The sequence below is a fragment of the Natator depressus genome, chromosome 2, assembly GCF_965152275.1.
Source record: "Natator depressus isolate rNatDep1 chromosome 2, rNatDep2.hap1, whole genome shotgun sequence".
Classification (NCBI taxonomy): Eukaryota; Metazoa; Chordata; order Testudines; family Cheloniidae; genus Natator; species Natator depressus.
Window position 1 is genome coordinate 177,557,317 of NC_134235.1, and position 16,649 is coordinate 177,573,965.

General features: G+C 37.6%; 1 protein-coding gene across 8 annotated transcripts in view; it reads right to left on the minus strand.

Moving 5' to 3' along the window:
- The window catches only part of BBS9 (Bardet-Biedl syndrome 9), a 432,945-nt gene that overhangs the window by 363,984 nt on the left and 52,312 nt on the right, over positions 1 to 16,649 (minus strand). For all 8 annotated transcript variants that reach the window (XR_012638234.1, XR_012638233.1, XM_074945360.1 and 5 more), the window contains one exon: positions 15,530 to 15,659. Coding sequence is in view for 6 of the 8 variants with exons in the window: in XM_074945360.1 (XP_074801461.1) it covers positions 15,530 to 15,659 (130 nt within the window). In the remaining 2 variants the exon portion in view is untranslated. The remainder of the gene's footprint in view (positions 1 to 15,529; positions 15,660 to 16,649) is intronic.

Below are 16,649 nucleotides of genomic sequence, written 5' to 3' on the forward strand. Positions count from 1 at the left end.
TAAAGGAAAGCTGTCACCCATTCTGCTTAACTTGAAATTTGTTATAGGTAGGAAGAGGATTTTCTCAACATGTACTAAATAAACAGTAAAGCAATCCTGTTAATGTAAGGCGATAATAAACCAGTTTCCATTCTACTTTTAAATTCTATATGTGAAACCAACTTTAAGGTTTAGTATTTTTAAAAATCATGATAAGTCACCACAGTCTTGGCCTGCAATATATTCTTATTCAAGTCTTAGGCCTCTCCAAAATAGACATTGACACTGCTGTCAAATATGGTGATTTTCTGGTATAGAGACTAGGATGAAACTACCAAAACTTCAGGTAGTTCCTAGATTCAAAGCTTCACTTAGATGATCAAGGCTAATGTACCATACCACTATACTACCTAGGCCTGCCTAGAAGATTTCATTATACCAAGTTCATGCTGTAATATAACTTTTAAGAAATGACTGAAATACTGTAAATCATGTACAGTAACTCCTCACTTAACGTTGTCGTTATGTTCCTGAAAAATGCGACTTTAAGCAAAACGATTTTAAGCAAATCCATTTTCCCCATAAGAATTAATGTAAATGGGGGAAGGGGTTAGGCTCCAGGGAAATTTTTTTTTGACAGACAAAAGGCATTATACATATTTTAAACACGCAATTTAATACCGGTATTAAACAGGCTGGCAGCCCCCCCATCAGCTCCCCTGCACCTGCCCGTCCCCACAGCGCCTCCTGCCCGCGGACCCCGTGGATCAGCACCTTCCCCGTGCCCCCCGCCTCCTGCCCGCGGCAATCAGCTGTCTTGCAGCGTTCAGGAGGCTTGTGGGAGGAGTGAGGACGCGGCGCGCAGCCTCCCCCTCCGTCCCCTGCCTCCTGCCCGCAGCAATCAGCTGGTTTGCAGCATTCACGAGGCAGGGGAGGGAGGGAGGAGGCTGCGCACCACGTCCTAGCTCCTCCCCCCAGCCTCCTGAATGCCGCAAGACAGCTGATTGCCATGGGCAGGAGGCGGGGGGAACAGTGGGAAGGCGCTGATCTGCAGGGTCCACCAGCAGGCAGGAGGTGCTTGGGGGGGGGGCACATAAGGGGGCTGCCAGCCATGGACAAAGCAGGCAACCAAATGACATTATAGGGGAGCACTGCACAACTTTAAATGAGCATGTTCTGTAATGGAGCAGGGACGTAAGATTGAAACAACGTTAAGCGAGAGTTAAGTGGGGAGTTACTGTATTTGACAGCCATTTGACAGCCTACCATAATATACCTTCCATTAAAAAATTCTGGGTTTATAAAAATAGTAACTCAAAAATAATGGTATTTCTCTGACAATTGGGCATTTGCATACACGACAAAGTTCAAGCTTACACATTTTGTTTAACCTTTGGGGGTTTTTTCAGGGAGGGAAGCAGGTTGTGGGTAAGGAAAAAGAGTTATTCAAGGGTAAAATACTAAGGACTAGTACTTAAGTGGGACTAGGTCTAAAGTACTAAATGGTCTGAATCAACTCCATTATTATCAATGGAGCTAAGTCAATATAAACAGCTGAGGACCTGGGATAATATGTTCAGAAGTAGCCTCTGAAACTGTAGCTCTCCCTAGGTACATTTATATTTGGCAATCATATATTTTATTGACATCTAATTTATGAGCCAAACCAAAGTTGAACACACAAATCAGTCATTTACACACTTAAGTAGACTGTTGCCTTTGCAAATGCAATTTGCCCTCACATAGCCAAATTCTGGTATACCCAGATATTTATACACAAAAAATCGTGAGCACAATTTTAGTAGCTCACTTAAAAACCTTTTGAATATCTGAACCTTAAAAATAAAACTATGCCCATTTCGGCCAACTGCTCTTTCAGTCATTAAGTCCTTTAAAGCTGCTATGGCTCAGAAACGAATGAGTTGTTTTAAGAAAGCAGCATAACAAGCAATATTTTTCCTTTGCTTCGGCTAGCTTTTTGAAACGGCTTTATGCTCCCGCTGGGTCCTAAAATCTGTGGTGTTTCATATTTATTTAAAATGAAATATCTACAATTATATGAAAGCCTTCTTAACGATTTTTCTCTTGTTAATTCTTTCTGTGCATTTGTGGGTACATTAATATGACAACAGGGATGTAGCTAATGAGTTGTAGCAAGTGAATTATGATGTATTAATTTTTCTTTTGGAATGTTAGTCATCCAATCAGATTGCTTTATTTTCTCAGGCTTTTAAAATATTGTTTAAAGATGTATTTAATAGTTTTATAGCAGTTTCCGCATAGCTACTGCACCCATACAATATCCTGCAAAGGCCATTGCTTCATTTGGCACATTTTACACTCAATCTGCGATTTCAATTACTTGTTAAATTTCTTTTATTGACTGTTTTACTATACATCACACAACAGTCAAAGCAACACTGAATCTGAAGGGACACTTTAACAGTGAAGAACTCAAAATATGAAACAAATTATTTTGGTATTTAAAATAACATTACTAAACAAAGCAACTCCTACACACATATGGGAATAATTTGAAAATCTACCTTTTATTGGATTCTGAACAATAATAATGGCATATTTTTGTAGGTCTTCTCTTACAAAACAAATTGTTCACAACATATTTTTTAACAAATTTAAATGCTTTGGATATTTCCAGTCATACAATAACAAATCTGTAATTCAAATAGCTGGCTTCATAAAATTGCAGATTCAACTACTCTGATTCTTATTTTAAAAACAAACTAAACCACTACTCCATCACTTTTGCCACAATCAATTTTTACATTTTTTTAAAGTATTTAGAGTTTAATAGTCAATATCACTTATTTTCACATCAGTCTTTCAAGAATTACAGAAGCAGCTTTGTTAATTTGAGTGATGGCAGTTGTAAACTGCTAAATTAGAAAATGCTTTGTGGTGTTACTTTTATTTGATTGTTGTTATTTATCATTTATAAAGAACGGAATTCAGAAATTAATTCCTAGGCAATACTCAAGGACTTTATGTCTGATTCTCATAGACTTTAAGGCCAGAAGCGACCAACATGATCATCTAGTCTGACCTCCTGCACATTGCAGGCTACAAAGAACCTCACTCACCCAACTCCTGTGACAGACCCCTAACCTCTGGCTGAGTTACTGAAGTCCTCAAATCATGATTTAAAGACTTCAAGTTACAGAGAATTCACCATTTACACTAGTTTAAACCTCCACGTGACCCGTGCCTCATGCTGCAGAGGAAGGCAAAAAAACCCCAGGGTCTCTGCCAATCTCACCTGGGGGGAAATTTCTTCCTGACCCCAAATAGGACAAAGCAGTTAGACCCTGAGCATGTGGGCAAGATGCACCAGCCAGACTCCTGTGAAAGAATTCTCTGTAGTGACTCAGAGCCCTCCCTAGTGTCCCATCGCCAGCCATTGGAGATATTTGCTGCTAGCAGTTGTAGACCAGCTACATGCCATTGTAGGCAGTCTCATCATACCATACCCTCCTTAAACTTATCAAGCTCAGTCATGAAACAAGTCAGGTTTTTTGCCCCCTCTGCTCCCTTTGGAAGGCTGTTCCAGAAAGTTACTCTGATCATTAGAAACCGTCACCTAATTTCAACTTATTGATGGCCAATTTATATCCATTTGTTCTTGTGTCCACACTGGTACTTAATATAAATAACTCCTCTCCTCCCTGGTATTTATCCCTCTGATATATTTATAGACAGAAATCATATCTCCCCCTCACACTTCTTTTGGTTAGGATAAACAAGCCAAGCGTTTTGAGTCTCCTCTAATAAGGTATGTTTTCCATTCCTCTGATGATCCTAGTAGTCCTTCTCAGCACCTGTTCCAGTTTGAATTTATATTTCTTAAACAAGGGAGACAATTGCACACAGTAGTCCAGGCGAGGTCTCACCAGTGCCTTGTATAATGGCAATAACACTTCCCTATCTCTAGTGGATATATCTTGCCTGAAGCATCCTATGACTGCTTTCGCCTTTTTCACAGCCGCATCACATTGGCAGTTCATAGTCATCCTGTGATCAACCAATAAATCCAGGTCTTTCTCCTCCTCTGTCACTTCCAACTAATATGTCCCCAACTCAGCAAAAATTCTTGTTAGTCCCTAAATGCATGATTTGCACAATTAAATTTTATCCCATTTCTATTACTCCAGTTTACAAGCTCATCCAGATCATCTCCTCTCACTTTGGTCACCTTGTTGACCTCACTGGACTTACTCCTGATTTACACCAGTGTAAGTGAAAATTATAGATAGATTATAGATACTACAAACCATGTATCCAGAATGTCCCCAGAAAAGTTCCTCACTTTGCACCACTTTAACTACAGCTGGGTAAAGTGTTTGATAAAATGAAGGATAAAGATCAGAAGAATGGAGAGAGAAAAGGGCTAACATGAAGGAATGGAAGAAAAAAAAAAAAGAGGCTTCAACTCAAAACAACCTGTTCATCTGAGATACTCTCTGAGGTTAGAAACCTTGGCTGGGATTTTCAAAGAAGACCTAAGGGAGTTAAGCACCAACTACCAGTGAAATTTAATAGGATCTGGGTACCTAACTCCCTTAGGCTCCTTTGAAAATCCCATTCCTTATGAGAAGTCCTTGAGAAAGATTCTAGTAAAGGAAGGAAATAAATGCTCTCATAGGTAAGGCTTCCCCATCCTGTTCCATGGAGACAGTCTTAAAAAAAATCCATTTGTTCACACACATTGGAGTTATTTTAAAGACACTTATATTATGTATTTAAGATGAAATGCACATCAGTGATGAGGCCAGCACAAGGCACAGACAATACTTGAGTAGCACTGAAGTGGTGCTTTTTGACTAGTCCACTTTTTCGGTTACATGGCAGCTTTTGAGTAGTGATTTCAAAAGACTGCCAGAAACAAGTCCACTTAAAGAGACACATGGGTTGTGCCTGATGAAAGAAAAAAAAAAGGAGAGATGGAAGATGATAATGTCACATAGCATGGGAAAGGTAGAGGTCAAGTTAAGAATAAAAGGTCATGACTAATTAAAGTGACGGCAAAATTTGGCTCATTTTTACACATGTAAGCCCAGTGAATGGGGAAGGGAGAGATTTCAAGGGGACAAGATCAGAATTTGGCCAAAATGGCACGACTTGGAATGCCAGCAGGACTCTCCAACTTGCAGTTCTATTATAATACTCTCTTCAGTCCAACATGGAACTTGGGGTACATTAACCACAAGTGAAGTGAAAGTAACATTTTCAGGTACCATATGATTTTTCCACCTTTTGTTTCTGGCAAGTGCATTATGCATTTCTTAAATAATGATAAAATGTTGAATTAGAAGTAGTTGCCTATAAACATACCACACTGAGGTGCCAAATCAGGTATAAATTATTTTGTGATAGGGCACCTGCAGGCACCAGGAGCCTTTAAAATTTGAAGTTCAATCATCAAGGTCAAAGGTCGTTCAATGAAAGATGAAAAAAGAAAAAAATCTTTCCAAGTGACAGAAGAAAATAAAGTGACGGGAATTGACATCCCTTTTTCCTTTCAACTGAAAAAAAATATCCTGTTATGTTTGGGTCATGGACCAAATTACTACTGCCATCTACTGGTGATCATAATATTATACCGTGTAACGAAATGTTTCCACGCTACTGCCTGGAATCAAAGAGACAAATAAAGCAACTTGTAAATGCAAAATGCCTGCTGTTTCAAATTAAATGAGTAACAGGATTTTTCATTTGTTTAAACAAGATCAGTATAATAGTCTGACAATCTATAAGTAATGAAATTCTAGCAATACAGTATATATAAACTGTTGTTAATATTTTCCATTGGAACAATAGACAACACTGGCAGATTAGGCAAGTGATGTTAAGCCTACATTACAAATTAAAGATAATTTTATATACCACACTCTTAATTAGCGATATAGTGATCAACAGTAAACTTCAAAAAAACCAAATGTAATAATGTATTTCTTTCCATCAAAATATTTATCTAAATTCACAAAAGACCACCCATTTTTCCTCTGCTTTAAAACTCGTATCAAATTAAAAAGGCCTCTTGTTAGAAAAAGAAAGCATTATGACAATGTTACTTATGCCAATGTAGTTAATTTTACATCATGTCTTGATCCTCTCTTGAAAACACTGGATTTTAATTCAGCCAAATACATTACTTCCAGAAGGAGCTCGGCCTACCAGCCTCCAAGTATTTCAGAAAGACAAGCCTTTGTCATTTATAAGCTGAAACATACAAAGAACATTCTTCTAGTTCACTTAATGTGCAGTTGACTAGTCCTTCAAGTGGACAAATCTAAGGCCTGACTATGGCCCATCTTTGCTCTAGTGTACAATCTATGTGCTCTAGTGTACAATCACTTCCACAGCGAGTGCACAGGGAGTAACAGGGTCTGCAGAGCCACTCTAGAAGATGGGAGATGGTAGCATAGCTCCACTGGCAAAGTGGAGAACATATGCTGTACCAGGTATAAATCTAACATATTTGTTCTCACCCAGGAGCAGCAAGGAGACTGGGAAAGAGATTTCTATTACCTAACTCAGAATCACCCTCCTCCTGGGCAGCTACATTACTCTGGGTAGCTTGTTAACTAACAACCTAGCCCTTAATTGACACTTACGGAATGAAAAAATTACAATGTGTGGTTTCTTGTATTAAAGGTTACTGTGTATTCAGATTAAAAAGTTTGGTTTGTTTTAAGATTTTGACACAACCTGACAAAGTAGAGAAAAGACAGGAAATTCAAAGGCATAGAAAACATGAAGCTTTAAACTATGATTTCTTTTTTGTTTCTTTGTCTATATGAGTTAAGGGCTAAGGTCTAGATCTTGCAAAAAGTTATGCAGATGTTGAGAGTTAACATTGAAAAGTCAAAGTTCCAAAATATAATTAATTCAGCAGAACGTTCATGACATCATCATATTTCAGATTATCACTCACTACTTGCAGTGCAGTAGCTAAGAGGGTTCGCTGCATTAGCAGAAGTGAAAGTAGATATGCAGTTTGATAAGAAAGCATGAGGACTTTAACAAAGAGCAGAGCCACCAGCCTAACCGTGCAAGAAACAAGACAAAAATAAAAATTATAGTGTGGTGTTATCCAGGATAACATTGGAGTTATCAGTGAGGAGAAAATAAAGAAGAACTGTGACATACCTAAAGAAAACCTCCCACTGCCTCACCTTCTCATGTTGCTGGGTTTGGAAAAGTAGTAGCAGACCCAGCAGGGAGCATGTGCAAACAATCCTACGCTCTGCCTCTGTGGGAAGCCCCACAGCAACTAGTATTCCTTCATCTGTGCCTCTTCCTCGGCTGCCTACAATCTGTGCTGTAGGTCCAGAAGTCCCCAGTTGGCAGTCAGGTGTATTACAGCTTCCAGGAGTCCCCTAGTGGCAGCATGTGGTAATGCACCCTATAGCAGATCAGTCACAGTATGCAGTACTTCATTGGTGGGTCCTAGTCCCATTAGCCCCTAATAATCAGCTACCTCCAAAAAAAAATATCATCCATCGTCTCTCTAGTCTCCCCCTCCTTCTATAATTCAGTTACTACCATCATCCACTACACCCTGGGCATTTTTGCTATAAGGAATTGACGAGATGTAAAATATTGGATTGGCAAAACCTGCACAATGTTTGAGAGTTTTTGATTATAACAAAAACCTCATTTAACTGCTGATAACAGATTAGCTCTTTAATGTTAAGCAATATCACTAGCAAAACTAAACAACTAGCTATAAATAGGCCAGGGAAAAGGACATTCTGATTCACAAAGAGCTGCCATGACGAAAGAACTATTACGTCAGTACATTTTACCATAAAAGATATTCTTAATGAGCCATAGATGTGTTAGAAGCACTATAAAATAAATACACGTCAAAAAAACAGTTGTGAGTTTGTCTTGGTAATGTTCTATGTGAGACATGATATAAGATACAAAGAAAATGAATTATATATTTTACAAATAAAGGTGTAATCAATGACTAGTGCACTTACTTTACAATTACATCGTAGGCCCTAATCCTGAAAAGACTCATAGTATTGCCTATGACAACTTACCCAGTACCACGCTGTACTGTCACCAGTCTGTTCAAAGTGGACCCAATCAGTGGGTCCTGTATGCATCCTGGTCGCCTGGATCTGAGTAGAGTCTAGTCCCTGTTTCTAGCTCTGTGTGTATAGGGCACAGTCCCAGGCACTAACTCGTTTGACACCCTTCTTTGGGTTGTGTGGAACTGCCACCGAGCCACCCTAGACCATGAAACCACTACCTGAGACCTTCCAAGCTCCTCCAGCCACTTACAAACACTACCCCAGAGCTCCACCGAGGCTGTGGGGGGTCTCTGGGCTTCTAGTTTAACTCTTTTGGGGACAACATGGCAGAAAAGAAAGGAGCACAGGCTTACCAAAAGAATTCCTTAACCACAGAAACTATACTCTAAAGCACTCAGGAGTTGCAGGTCCTTGAAACAACAAAAGTCTTGAGACACACCCTCCCCTAGTCTGATCTCATCCTTCTTGTGACTGAAGTTTGTCAGCATTTCAGGCTGGGCAGAGTCCATCCTGCCCTCTCTCTCCTGCAAGTCCTGCTTATACGTGACAATGGTTGGCTCCCCTGCAAAAGGCAGAGCCCTGCACTTAAGTTATGCCTATACTGCAGTCTAAGCTGTGACTGCAGCTCAGGTAAGCATACTTGCACTAGCTTTATCACTGCTTGGATGGCTAAAATTAGCAGTATAGATGTGGCAGCGTAGTCTTCAGTGTGGGCTGTACAAGCCCGCTCAGAACCCTGGGTACCTACTTGTGTTGCTGAAGCCTGTGCCACCCCATCTATACTACTATTTTTAGCAATGCTAGCTTGGGTAAAGCTATCCTGAGTATCTCTACCTGAGCTGCAATCACGCCATGGAGTATAAACAGACCCTCTATCCCTTTGACATCAGTAGGATGCTCCATTACACACTTTTTCATCATGCTTGCACCACCTTGCGGACCCTGTACAGAAAAAACTTTGTTCAGTGAGTAGTTCAGTGAGTGGTGAACCAGTAGTTAAGAGTTGTTCAAAATAGCTAGCCCCAGATGGTTCTCAGTGATAGTCTTTCAACAACGTGTCCAAGCATTTTTTTCAGGGCAGGACAACTGTCTGAAATACATTACAGTAAATTGCCCTTAGGCAAGTCTAGCCTAGTGTTCAACACTTAGTACAAAGTGGAGTTCATAAGTTGGTACAGACATGTGTCATTCTGTCACACTGCCAGCCACAAACATTCAAAAATCATGCAATTTTAAAAAGTTAAAAATATTAAATTTAGGATTCTTTTTATTTGTCTTCTTCAAGCTTTCCCCTGCAAAGATCAAGCTAGGAACTTGCTTTTTTATTTTCTTTTTTAAATAAAAGCTGAAAATCTCACACAGTCACAAGACTCTAGGAGCTGGGGCTTTAAGAAAAAACATCAAATATCACGAGGCATGCAATTTAATCAGGAGAGTTGGCAACAATGGATGCTATTCTTTACACACGGCAAGTAGGCCCATTCAATTCTTCAAGTTCTACCTCTCCAGAAAGTCCTCAGACATTAGAGAATTCGCAGAGTGTAAAGTTAGGCACACATGGAATTTTCTGCAGGCTCAGAGCCCTATTTAGCTAAAGAAATACAATCACACCACATATTTTGTAGCACTATGAACAACATAAAACAATCTTTTCAAAGAAGCCTTTAAAAATGGCAATATTTTGTACATCTCTAGCCAGTATGGTAGTAATTGATGAAAAATATAAATTTAATCACTTTCTTCTTTCCTACCAAACATTTCCTTAAAGTGGAATTAGGTGTAAATGTAGAGAGCTTCTAAAAATCCTTGTGTTTAACTTCTCAGATCAGACAACGTATTATTATGGCATACTCAAATTAAAAAATATAGCCGTTCAGTTCATACTGTGTGTCATAACTGGCATCACTTCTGTTATAGCACCACCCTGCAAAAAAAATAGAAAATCTTTCAGCAAACTACAGACTTTGATTCCTGCAGTTTTCTTTCCATCAAATTGTGTAGTAAAGTGTTAAGTTTTGCCATTTTTATATGGTGATGCTTTAGCAGTTGTGGTAGTTGTGGTGATGTCAGTTATAATAAGGAATAACAGATGGGCTGGAGTGAAGAACAAAGTATTTTCTAGCATCTGGATAGCTGTAGAAACTGAATAAGTGGTGCTTTTATTTTTAACTCCACCCACTACCCGTTATTTGATTGCATTTTTACATCTTTTATACTTTCATTCAACTATAATCTTTCTTCATATTTTTCTCATTAACTTCAGTTCCTGTTGCCTTTGTGGTGTTTGCAGACACACAGCTGCATACAATGCATTCACCTAACCACACAGTCCACTATATTTTTGCAGTAGAGAACAAGTCATAACTTCAACTTTGAATTTGGACCAGGTTTACATTTTCTCACTCATAAATTAATCACACATTTTAATTTTCTTTTTAAAAAATTATTGGAAGCCTAAACTCCATAAAACCCAGCATATTTGATTTTTTTAACTAACAGTTAAACTTCATACTTCTGAACTACAGTATTTTGATTAAAACTTTCCATAAAAACGTGCTAGTCAAATTGCTAGGCTACAATTCAGTTTCAAACTTACAGCTCAATCCTGCAGATGCACGTACCTCAATTCAGCTAAGAATTTAAGCACGTGCTTTGGTGGACAGGGATAGGCTGCTGAATTGGTGCCTTAAGCACATACATAATTTTACTCACAAGTAGTTCCATAAAGTTATGTACGTGCTTAAACGTTTGCCTTGTCAGGGCCCACGTTATAATCATATGCATGAGATAAGGCCTCGTTCTGTGTGGCTACTGAAAAGTCTAGAAAGAAGCACACAAATTTTACTTGTTCTAAGTAAAAAATACAGAAATAAATTATTACAGGATTTACTAGACAATTTTGTTATGTAGCTCTAGGAATAAAAATTATTGGAGTCTAAAACATTGCAAAGTTTAATTAAATAATTTTGCAAGAAAGCAACTTTTTTTTATTTAGCCACTGACACATAATAAAGTAATCTCCTAGTTACTAAGTAATTACTTATAGGAACAGGTTTTTTTTTTTTTTGTTTTTTTTTTAATTTAGAGCAAGTAGTAAGTTTATCACATGCTATAGCAGTTTCTTCTCAATAGTTTGTTTCTCTTCCACATGTAAGAAAATGAACATACATGTAAGTTTAAGTTCAGTGGAAGAGAGTACCAGTCCCTTGGATGAAGGTACTCAATTTGTCTTGCTTTTTAGTATCACCCAACCTCATAGGGCAAGTGCCAGACTAGTCTGGGGATTTAGGAGGAAGCAAAGGACAGGAGCAGGTGGGTAGGGTAACATACCTCTCCTCTACAAATAGACTTTTGAACCTGCAGATAAAGTGGCAAGAAGATTCTTGAAAGCAGCCAGTCATTCTCCCTGCTCTCATGGTCATAAGGCAATCAACCCCATAAGCACATCATGTGCACATAGTGCACATGATGACAGATATCAAGCTTCTCTTCTCCATTCCATACGCACTCTGCTTGGCTATGGTTATCATTGATGGATGCCCCCGACTGAGGACAACAGGGCTAGAAAACCAGAAACAAGTAGCAGAATGAGTGTGTGCACCAAACACATACATACAGAAAACAAAAATGAAAAAAAATAAAATCAAACCAGGCAGAATGATACATGTGAGAACAAGAAAATGGTCAAAAATAAAAGAGGAGAGGTAGCAACAGCAAGGGCATGGTGCAAGGGTGAGCACATATTCACCCCAAAAGGAGGCTCCAAACAAAAAAAGGTTGGATGACTGAAGAGCTGAGGACAAGACTTCCTGCCTCTTTCATAGTTGTACCATAAGTGTTATGATGCTGATGTTGGGGAAAGCTACTAGGATCACAAAAGGAAAGCAGCTAGTAGGAGGAAGAACATATGATTTGGCCTACTGCAACAGACTATCATGCCAGTAAATTGGGTACTTGTCTCCAATAGTTGCCTTATAACTCTTCTTGCAATGCACCTAGCTGATTTTACAATATGTGCAGAGAAGGGGAAATTCCTGCCTGACACCTGCAGTGATCAACTGGTACCATGAAGCACAAAATACGGCAAGCCTTATTTTATCATGTTTAATTACAATGCTGGTCATAAGAATATTCAGTCCTTCTGTAATTTCTATTAAGGGATAGATGGGAGAATTACACTTGTGTGAACTATTTTAACTTTTCTCAAAGTTAATAGCAAGAGCCGGTAAAAGGAGATGCTATAGCACAGCCACTACTACCCAATGTCTTGTGACAAAGACATAAAATGAGAGCAAAAAAAAAAAAAAAGAAATCTTTCCCATATAAATAGTATAGAAAGAAATTTCAGATCTGAAAACTACTTTCTGTTGTCTTACAAGTTATAAAATTGCATATTGCTACTTTAGATTAATTTCTTCAGCCAACAATTCTTAAGTGATACGGTAGTCACTGCATTTCTACATTTGAGTCTGTAAAAAAATTCTTCAAAGTTTTTACTATATTACTTATAAACTTCAAACAGATGCTTAATTTTTTACTATTCCTTAAACAGAGTCATGACCTAAAATATTAACACACTAGCCTCTGAGTAGATGACACACATGCAGTGGTTGGCTGATGCAGGTGTTCATACATTAAGTATGGCACACTGTCATATGGGTTATGGCTCATCCCATTGATAAAGAAGATGTACAGGAGGACTATGGTTGTCTTTTGGAGTTGAGTGGAGGGTGAGTAAGGATATAAAGCACAGATAAGGCTGACTAGTAAGTTAAAGTGAGAGCATACTTGAAGAAGACAGAAAATAACTGACTAAACAAATGACTTTCAGATGCCAGGATGAGTTTGCTGGGTTGGCAATTAGGGGGGAAAGATTTTTTATTTGCAAGTTTACTAAGCAAATTTGATACAGTGTCAATGAGATAAACATGGAACCCCACAATGTCATTTTTTACAGCACCATTTTTCAGGAGACAAATATAGCCAGACTTGAAGTTCAGTACAGAATTAAGTCTGGTTTCACCTTCTTAAGCGGTCCTGGTTTGTTTTTAAAGTATATGCCCTACTTTTATTTCATGAGTTTTAAACATTTGAACTTTTCAAAAAGAAATATGTTTTTCCGCACCTAAAACGATTGATACATATTTATTACCTTAACTCCATCTTAAAAAAATTTGCATCTGGGACTTTAATATTTTAAGAAGTTCTATAGATACCTTTTCTTTTAAGGTAATAAATGCTTTCTATTTATTCTTCAGTGAACACACAATTCCATTACTAAATAAAATTATATTTACCTGCAAGATAGTGAAAGTAGAAGCTTGTACTCTAGTAACTTTCACTGACTTGTTCTTACCTGTTACCCCGTCTAAAAAGGAGCACTGAAATTTTAAAAATGCTTAATACTTAATTCTTAATACTTAGTTCTGTGAGTTTACTTTTACATTTGCTTAAAGAGAATCTCTCCCCCATGAAGGGCAAAGTACAGTGCTTTCACTCATGGATAAAATACCTATAAAAATTCACGTGAGGGTAAATTACTGTCCAGATTTTTACCCCCAGATTTCCACCTCAAGAGCAAGACAGACTGAATACTCCTCTTGGGAGCTTGCTGCATCTCATGGATAGTAAGGGAAAGGAAGAAGAGATGCTCATGGTGTAAGGGCAGTAATGGGAGCAGCAGATGTGATATCCTGGCCAACTGCCTCCACCTCAAAGGAAACCCAATCAATCTGTAGCTCCTGTTGAGTAGTCAGAATTACTAATAATCTCTAGGGCTTGCTCAGAGTCCTCCAGTGTCTAGTCATTCTGAGAAGAGCTCCAAATCAATGGAAGTCAACTCTCATTTGGACCACTTCCTGCTTCCACTCAAGGAAAAGATCTGGCAAGCCATTGTGCATCCTTAAACCTCAATGCTTCAGTTAAGTCCTTTACCCAGCCAACCACATGAGAGAGATCCTGGTACAGATCCTATGCTGCTTCTGGAGGTGGAACCAAAATGCATATGCTTTCAAACTTCTCCCATCTCTGCCTCAACTAATGTCCATATGTGCATCTTCTCATATCTTTGTACTGTATACACAATATATATTATAAATGGATGCATGTGACTGTTGCTGTATACCTTCCTCTTCTCTCCATAAAACAATACTGAGAAAGATGACAGGCATGGAAATTCTGAATATGTGAAATTACAAAATATTGATGTGAAAGTGTACTTGGCAAGACAATCTGGGGGAAATTATTGGTTCCTCAAAAATTCACTAAAAGCAAAATCTTGAGGTTTCAAAATCCATGAAACAGACAAAAAATTAGCAAAAAAAAAAGTTTTAAAAAATTGCACTAATTTCTTCCTGCCACAATTAAAACCAACATTTGGATAAAGTTTGTATGCACACACAACTGTCTATACTGTATTCTATTTTTAAAATGTTAGTCTGATTTCCTGTCATAAAAATAAATGTTTAACAACTTCATGTATTTCTTACCAGATTGAGATTTTTATCCCAGACTTCAAAAGTTTTAGACACAAGCTACTCTGGAATATGCTGTATCATTAACTTACTTTTTTATTTTACACTGAGTGGCCTAGCAGGATACTTAGTGATCTTTTTACACCTAACACTCACCTGATGAAAGAGATCACAATTTGTACTCATGTTGTCCCACGATAAGTTAATTTTGTAATTTTCATTTATTCAAAAAGCATTAGGTAACCACTGGAAGAGAACAAAAAGCTTTTGTAGCCCTCTTCACAGATTCCCAGTCTTAATATATCTTAATCTTAATGAGAAAACTAGCTACTCAGACTTTGCATTTCCCCTTGATTGTGAGCCTCTGCACTTGTGAAAAACATGCAACCTACAAGTCAAGAAATAAGGCTACTCAACAATTGTGTCCCATTTTCTTTTGCTCTGCTTGCTGTGTGTCAGTGATAGGAAACAAATACAAGCAATGGTGTCACAGTTTCTTTTCTTGCTGTGAATGCAAAATTGAATAATTTAAACAGATTACTAAATTAACTTAAAAACTAGCTTTAGAGTACAATAATCCATTTCAACAATAGCCTCTGTAATTCAGCTGAAATTAGACTGATAATGAAAAATAAATTCCCATAGACACTCCCTACTTTCTTGTCTCAGAGAAGATCATACTAGACTGAAGTGCTCTCTTGAAATCTTTGACCCATCTATCATTCTTTCATAAAAGACATTATTTTGTCAGAAACAGAGGCCAAGTTTTGCCTTCACTTACACCAATGTAAAGTAATACTAATAATTGAACAAAATTATTCCAAATGTATCAGAAATAGCATAAATTGATCCAGTGAATATACCACACAACATACCCAAAACTATATTTTTTCCTTTTATAAACTACCTTTTTGTTAAATACTATAGAAATGCTTATTAGCATCTGTAGAAATTTTTTTTTTTTTTTTGCTGGAAACAAATCTAAAAAAATGAAACTTTTACAAAGTTACTTACTGTAAATTGCCCACTTTTACGGCTACAGGAATATGGGGAAGCTGAGAGGCCCACTTCAATGTCACATCCTGATAAACATGCAGCATGTTATTATGGTTTCCAACCAGAGTGTTTATTGTTCCTTCAGACACTGTTAAAAACATAAAAACAGTTTTAAGACAACAGATGTTTTCATGAGCAAGTGTTTTCCTTTCAGGTTTACATTATTTTCCATTTTTGGGGGAGGGGAGGGGAACCCACTATTGCATATTTGTGAACAGATTTGTTTTCCTTTTTATTTATAGATTATTAAGCAGTCAAAAAACCCCAAGAAAATTACATAGACAATAACCAAAAATATATGTGATTAATCATGGACACCGATTATAATTATATCAGTGTGTGAAATATAAAAAGAAGTGCCGGAGACATTTCTACTACTTCCAGAACTATCACTCATAAAGGTTAGTACCAGAAGTCCCTGAATGCCCAAAAAGTAAAATATCATGGATTTGTCATCATCCCTATGAATGCACTAGTTTAGACATGGCACAACACACACATTGGTTAAGTAATTTTAATCAATCATCTGTCTATTACATGTTTACACAAGAAATTACAAAAAGTAAAATAAAGATGATTATGAGATTGTTTGTAAAGTTTAAATTAACTAATTTAATATAAGATTTTAAAACTTATTCTTTGCTATTCTGGTACCAACATGGAACTATAGATTCTTAATTCTGATCTTTATCAATTTGTCAGCCAAGCTTTATACCATTCAACCACAGAATCAGAGCACCTCACAAGCATTTATCCTTACAAGACCCCTGACTCTCTTGCATTCTTGCTACATTTGAAGCCCTGAAAAATTAATTGATCTCAGCTGCTCTGAGGCACCACGCAACATGCTTGAATACCTTAATCTTGGTAGACTTTACCTCTCTTCTACCCCTACCTTACATGCCTTATACTCTAATCCAGACAAGATTTTGCTCTTTTTATTTATCCATAAGTGACTTGCAAGAAAAAGTAGCAAATAGAACCCAAATTTAAGGAAACTTGATTCTTTCTGTTCTCTGAAAAATTATCCACTGCAGTTTCAAAATGTCAGGTACAATTTGAATTCTACATAAGCTTT